The sequence below is a fragment of the Grus americana genome, unplaced genomic scaffold (assembly GCF_028858705.1).
Source record: "Grus americana isolate bGruAme1 unplaced genomic scaffold, bGruAme1.mat scaffold_565, whole genome shotgun sequence".
NCBI classification, from domain to species: Eukaryota; Metazoa; Chordata; class Aves; order Gruiformes; family Gruidae; genus Grus; species Grus americana.
Genome location: NW_026561803.1, coordinates 23,503 through 30,869, shown reverse-complemented (window position 1 = coordinate 30,869; position 7,367 = coordinate 23,503). Strand labels below are relative to the sequence as shown.

At 51.6% G+C, this 7,367-nt stretch overlaps 1 protein-coding gene across 1 annotated transcript; it reads right to left on the bottom strand.

The window, feature by feature from the left end:
- Positions 1 to 5,456: 5,456 nt before the first annotated feature.
- On the bottom strand, positions 5,457 to 6,371 carry LOC129200845 (olfactory receptor 14J1-like). Its single transcript, XM_054812087.1, has one exon. It carries the CDS (start codon positions 6,369 to 6,371, stop codon positions 5,457 to 5,459), a length of 915 nt encoding a protein of 304 aa, XP_054668062.1.
- Between the last annotated feature and the right edge of the window lie 996 nt (positions 6,372 to 7,367).

Genomic DNA, 7,367 nt, shown 5'->3' with positions numbered 1-7,367 from the left:
CAGACTGTCTAGACAAAGGCCTTTTCCATTACACTCTACTTTTCTCCTCCCCCTGGCAGGGACGGAGTTAATTTTCTTCCTAGCAGTTGGGATAGTGCTGTGTTTTGGATTTAGGATGAGAGTATTGTTGATAACACACTGATGGTTTTAGTTGTTGCCAAGCAGTCAAGAACTTTTCATCTTCTCATATGGCCTGCCAACAAGAAGTTGGGAGGCACCAAGAAGCTGGGAGGGGACACAGCCAGGACAGCTGACCCAAACTGACCAAAGGGATATTCCTTACCCTATGACATCATGCTCCATATAGAACTGGGGGCTTGCCAGGAGATGAGGTGGCTCAGGAACTTGCTGAGCATTGACTTCAGGTGGTGAGAAATTGTGCTGTTCATCATTTGTTTTATATATTCTGTTATTGTTATTGTTGTTATTACTAACATCATCATCCCTTTCTGTCCTATCAAACTGTCTTTATCTCAACTCACAAGATTTCCTTTTATTCCTTTTTCAATTCCCTCCCCCATCCCAGGAAGGGGAGTTAGAGAACAGCTGTGGGGTTGGTTTACCTGCCGACCAGGTTAAATCACGACACTAGTCTAATTTGCTCTTTAGCCAACTCTTTAGCTGTGTTTATAGCTAGCTTTTGGCATCTACCTGTCTAAAACATTGCTCATAAGATTATCCCTTGTAGAAAAGCAACATCATTAGAGGCAGCTTGTAGTAAGCATATGGTGCAGAGTGTGTTTTATTGTCGATGAAACTTTATCGTGCTTGACTTTTCTTTGCTTGCAAATAGGCAAAAAAAATAATATGTGCAGCCATTTCTCTAAGGAAAGCAAGTGCAGGTTGGTACAAAGGAGCTGTAACATCCAGCTGCAGAATTCAGTGGAGAAGTCTGATGTAAGGGAAAGTCCCCGGTGGCCAATGAGAGAAATGGTGGGGCTGGGGAGCTGAGGTGAAGGTTGTCCTTACTGTGTCAGAGCTCAAGGGACTGCTTTTCCTCCTGTCCAGGCGTCATTAGGAGAGACCCTGGAGCAAGATCTACTGGGGAATGCTGCCATCACCTCTTCTCTAAACTGAAAAGTAGTAAAATACACCCTTGGAAATAAAAGCTCCTCTTTATTAGAAGTTCTTTGAAATCTTTCTCCATAACTACACTAGGAAACAGCTCCAATTATCTGTACAACTCTTGAAGACTTGAAGAAAATCACAGGGAGAGAGATGGCTCGTTAGGGCTTATTTTAATGAGTCCCATGGTGTATTTGGTGCTGAGTAACGAACCTCAGGTACTGAGAGGAGATTGCACAAACCTCTCAAAGACTCAGTGTAAAAGGAAAAAACCCAAAGTACCTTGAAGCATTGAGTCCCACTGAGCACCATGACCAGCAAAGGCTCCCCGAGGACTCGTTAGAAGGGATAATTGGAGGCCATGATTGCAGGTAGGCAGAGGTAATGTGCAGGCAGCTGAGATGCAGAGAAAGCCCTGCTTTTGTCTGATGAAGCAGAAGGGCCAAGGCCTGACCCCCAGCCCCTGGGAAGGCAGATCCTGTCCTTCACGCCTTGCTCAGGGCTCTTCCTGGGGCAGTGGGATGTGGGGGGTGTCGTGCTGAGTGAAGGACAACGGGATGGCAGTTCCCAGCCTTACTGGGGGTGTGCAAGGAGGCAACGAGGCCCCCCCAGTGCCTTAGGACAACATGTCTCCTCACAGGCCTTGGTGGCAGAGACGATTGCCAAGGGGACACAGACTTGGGTTCTCTTGGCGACTTCCAGCCTTGCCAGCGCCCTTTGCCATCTCCACCACACGTTGTCCTACGCTGTCCCACAGCTGCTTCTTTTCCCTGCACACTGTAGACACCCATCTCACTTCCTCACCTTGCTCTCACCCTGGCATTTCCATACATTCACGGACATCTGTCCACCCTCACGCTCTGTTCCTTGAAACACAAAGAGATGGACTGATCTCACACTCCTTCAGGATGACCTCTTGTACCACAGCACTACCCTTGGAGTGACAGTTCTTCCTCCTCATGTCCAGTCTCCACCTTCCACGCTGCACTGTGTGGCAGCATTTCTCTCTCCTGTTGTTTCCTACCTCCAAGGAAAGCTCCACCATCTGAGAAACAACCCTTCAGGCAGGCATCCCAACCCACCAGTCTTCTTGAGGCCTTTCAGCTGAGCAGACAGAAGTAACCTCACCATGATCTCCCAAGGCTGCTAGCCTTTCAGCTTCTCAGATAGACATGACCAAGCCGTGTGCCTGCTGCTGCCCCATCATGTTCTCAGGCAGAACAGACATGATCACCAAGATATAAGCCCCCTTCCTGGAGGGACCCTAGGTCCTTTGGCAGATGGGATCTCACAGACAATGTGCCAACCAGGTACCTTCTGCTGGCCTGTCAGAGACGCTGGCAGATGTGAGCTTTAAAGCACGTATCCCAGCCATGGGCCAAGGTCTGGCCTGTCAGCTATTTCAGAATGAAGTGACCTCAGAGTCCCTTTCTCAGCCACGTTCCTGCTGCTGGCCTATCACCTCCAGAGGCAGAACTGACCTCACCTCCCCATTTGCTTCCTACTGGATTATGAGGTACTTATACACAATTGACCACATCATACCATACCCAACCATCACCCTCTTTGTGGCCCAGTACCTGAGCAGGTAAAAGTAAGCTGCTTTCATCAAATTTATCCAGTAGATTTCCTACCAACAATTTGAGTGGAGAAATGTTCCTCAGAGGAACTGCTGTATTTCTACCGCTGCATTTTCTATCTCTACTTCGGCCTCTTTGTTTTGTCTTCTTCCTCTGTCGATTCTGTCTCCAAAAGCTCTCCAAGGGAGAGACTCATGGAATCATCAAATAACTCAGGTTGGAAGAGAGCCCTGAAGTTCCTCTTGTCCGGCTATCCTGCTCAAGGCAGGGTTAACCTGATGAGGTCGCTCAGAGGCTCTGCCCAGTTTGGCATCATCCACAAAGGAGCTGAAAATGCCCTCTGTCACATTGTACAGGGAGTTAATAAAGACATTCAACAGGGTTGGCCCAATCCGACTGTATAGAGACTATGGAGACCATGTCAAAGCCCTTGCTAAGGTCCAGGTACGAAACATGCCCTTCTTGCCCCTACCCATGTGGGTTCGGCAGTCCCTTCCTTCTCCTTCAGTGCCTGTGAATCCCTGCAGGTGTATTTGGCCCATCACCTTCTGAGGGACTTAGGTGAGGTTGACCAGCCTGTAATTCTCCCAGTCCTCCTCCTTGCCCTTCTTGAAGAAATGTTTGATGTCTGCCTTTTCTGAGGATCCCAAACCCTCTCTGATTGCTCTGACACGTTTGAGGGCACAATCCAGAAAGGGTGACGCGAGCAGACAGGAGTATTTGCAATGAGCCTGTCCAAGGCAGGTGAGAGGAATCTCAAGGGGAAGTTGGGGGTTGTTCCTGCAGTCACAAATAGAAACGTCAAGGCCCTGTGAGATGTCCGCACCTGAGTTGGCCTCATTGACTCCTCATATACACAGGGGTCTTCAGAGCCACGAGTCCTTCCCTTGCAGACACAGAGGCAGTGCATCGCAGCAGTCACAGTGTCTCTCTGGCCTCTTGTTGCCACTCCGGGAGGAGGCTGGGAGGCACCTCAGCCCTGCAGTGTGTCGCCCTGCCCTGCACTCATCTGAGATGCTCCAAGGCATGAGGAATGGACACCGGGACTTAGGTCCAAGGAAGCCCATCCCAGTGCTGCATTCAGGTGGTTTCCCAGGGGAAGTTACTCTCACAGTGAAGTGACCTCAAGACGCTGTCTGTCCCACAAGCCTTTTGTGGCACCTCTGAGGGAGAGCTGATGGCATTCATGCTCACTCAGGTTCATCTCCCCACATGCACATGATGTGCATGCTTCTATCTCGTCTGTAAAATGTAGACGTGAACTTCTGACCTAGTCATGCAGTGTCCTCCTTCTGAACAGGAGGGACAAACCACCTCTCTGAGCTGGAGTGAGAAGCCAGTGTTGGGAATGGTGGTTGCAAGGGGCTGGCCTGTGATGATTGCCCTGGGGCACTTTCCTTGGGGTGTCCAGTGACCACAGGCACAGACCAGACCCTGCTCTGCTGGTCCTTCAAGGCTATCCCAGGAGGACTGGCTGTGCGAGGACACTGCTGCGTTCCCTCGCCCCGCACATTCAAACACTTGGTCTGTTCGCTGGTGTTTTCCTCACCAGGGCACTTTCTTGAGCTTGTTCTGGACAGCCACTTTGAAGGAAGACCTACGCCTTCAGGCACTGCCTCAGGAGGTCCCCTTGTCTGACGGAAACACTGTTATGGGGGCAAACTCTGTCATAGTAGTGCCCATTGCCTGTCCCTGCCTATGATCACAGGACTGCCACGCAGCAGGACTCTGACCAAGCTGCCAGTGCTCTCAGGCCTTGCACCAAAAGAAGAGCTCAGAAAGAGAGTGTGGAAGTGAAAAGAGAGCAGCTCAGGAAAGACCAAGCGCTGGTGCTGCTTGGCAGTGCTCCTGTGCTGGGACTCTTTTCCCCTCCACCTGTGCACACAGGCACTGACCTGCAGCTCCAGAAAGGTCTCTCAGGAAGGATCTCAAACAAACCAGTCACTGCAGGGTCCTTTGATTTCTTTAAATGTACAGACAGTCTTGCTTCTCATTAACACACTCTCTGGATCACACAGGAAAGGTAGATCCTGATGCAGAAGTGGGATGAATAATGACATTGCTTTGTGGACCACATTGTCATCAGTAAAACAAAAGAAAAAAACCTAAATCCCCCCCCAAAAAAACAACAGCAACAAAAACTTCAGAAGACAGGTTGGGGCTGTAAGGAGTTACATTATGAGAGATGACCAGCAGGTCGAGGGAGGTGATCCTGCCCCTCTACTCCGCTCTTGTGAGACCCCACCTGGAGTACTGCATCCAGCTCTGGGGTCCCCAGTACAGGAGAGACATCGAGCTGTTGGAGTGAGTCCAGAGGAGGGCCACGAAGCTGATCAGAGGGCTGGAGCACCTCTCCTATGAGGACAGGCTGACAGAGTTGGGGTTATTCAGCCTGGAGAAAAGGCGGCTCCAAAGATCGAATTGCAGCTTACCAGATTCTGAAGGGAGCCGACAGGAAAGATGGTGAGGGACTGTTTATCAGGGAGTGTAGTGACAGGACAAGGGGTAATGGGTTTAAGCTGAAGGAGGGTTGATTTAGATTAGATGTTAGAAAGAAATTCTTTACCGGTAGAGTGGTGAGGCACTGGAACAGGTTGCCCAGAGAGGCTGTGGAGGCCCCATCCCTGGAAGTGTTTAAGGCCAGGTTGGATGAGGCTTTGGGCAGCGTGGTCTAGTGGAGGGTGTCCCTGCCCGTAGCAGGGGGGTTGGAACTAGATGATCTTTGAGGTCCCTTCCAACCCAAACCATTCTATGATTCTATGATTCTATGAGATATGCAGAGGATGATGAAGAGTTTATTGCTTCTGAAAATCATCCAGTCCTCAGTTTCCACAGTGCATCCTTGAGCTCCCGGTTCCTCATGCTGTAGATGAGGGGGTTCATGGCTGGAGGTACCACCGAGTACAGAACTGACACCACCAGGTCCAGGGATGGAGAGCAGATGGAGGGGGGCTTCAGGTCAGCAAACGTGGCAGTGCTGAGAAACATTGAGATAACGGCCAGGTGGGGGAGGCACGTGGAAAAGGCTTTGTGCCGTCCCTGCTCAGAGGGGATCCTCAGCACGGCCCTGAAGATCTGCACATAGGACACCACAATGAAAACAAAACACCCAAAGACTAAACAGGCACTAACCACAATTAGCCCCACTTCCCTGAGGTAGGCATCTGAGCAGGAGAGCTTGAGGATCTGGGGGATTTCACAAAACTGGTCCACAGCATTGCCGTGGCAGAGGGGTAGGGAAAATGTATTGGCCATGTGCAGCAGAGCATAGAGAAACCCACTGCCCCAGGCAGCTGCTGCCATGTGGGCACAAGCTCTGCTGCCCAGGAGGGTCCCGTAGTGCAGGGGTTTGCAGATGGCAACGTAGCGGTCGTAGGCCATGATGGTGAGAAGACAATACTCCCCTACAATAAAGAAGAGAAAGAAAAAGAGCTGGGCAGCACATCCTGCGTAGGAAATGGATCTGTTGTCCCAGAGTGAGCTGGCCATGGCTTTGGGGAGAGTGGTGGAGATGAAGCCCAGGTCTAGAAGGGAGAGGCTGCAGAGGAAGAAGTACATGGGGGTGTGGAGGTGGTGGTCACAGGCTATGGCAGTGATGATGAGGCCGTTTCCCAGGAGGGCAGCCAGGTAGATGCCCAGGAAGAGCCCGAAGTGCAAGAGCTGCAGCTCCCGTGTGTCTGCGAATGCCAGGAGGAGGAACTCAGTGATGGAGCTGTCATTGGACATTTGCTGTCTCTGGGCATTGGGACCTGTCAAAGGAGGAAGAAGTAGTGACAAGTTAGGGTAGACATCTCAGAGAAGTATTTCTTCCAGTTCTCATGGAAACCCCCCAAACCGCCTCTTTCCTTTCAGAAAGACCTTTTGCTGGTCCATTTAGTGAATTCGGGTGGGAGCTGGCTGAGGATCCCCCAAGTGGCACTTCTGCTTGTCGCTGAGAGAAACCTTGTGGGTCCTGTGTGGCAAAGGGACTGTCCCTTTGTGCAGACTGACAGTCTGTCCGTCAGACCCGGTCTCAGTTACCCTAGGCTGTCACCTCCTTGAGCTGGAGGGCGATTGCACCCAGACCCCCCTGAGAAGAAAATGGACAATGGGGTGAATGCAGTTCCCAAGTGCCCATCTCCAAACTCCTCACATTGTCTCAGCTCAGCCCTCCCCTCCCAGCCAGGGACGCAGGGGGCTCATCACAGGTGCTTGCATACACCCTGCCAGCAGCATTTCCATGGCCTTAGTACTGAGGGGCTGCTACGTAACACACAGACGGAACGGGAAGGCTGTGCCCTTCTGGAAGACAGCCTGCAGCACAGCAGGATGGCCCAGGGAAATAACCAAATGTCCTCAAGATCACCTGTCCGGAACAGTGAGTTGGCTCACTGAGCCCTGCAAGCAGCATTGCCTGGAGCTCCCACCTTAGGTGGGAAGAAAGGCAGCATGAAGAGGAGGGGGGAACTGGAGAAATTCCCCAATGCCCCTGTTGATGGAGGCAGTACGGGGACAAACGGATGAGCACTTGGGAGATTCCCCTCATCAGGGGTCCATCTGCCGAGGAGGTAACTCATGCCGTGGAGCACATGGCCTTCAAGGTGAAGGCCCTGCTGTGTGGCAGAAGAGATCAGGGGCTTGCTCCGGGGAAGGCGTCGGCGCTGTAGCAAATGGCACAGAGGTGCCTGAATTCCCCCCCCTCCCCTGGCATTTCTGGCAGCAGCTTCTTCTCACTCCCTGCCC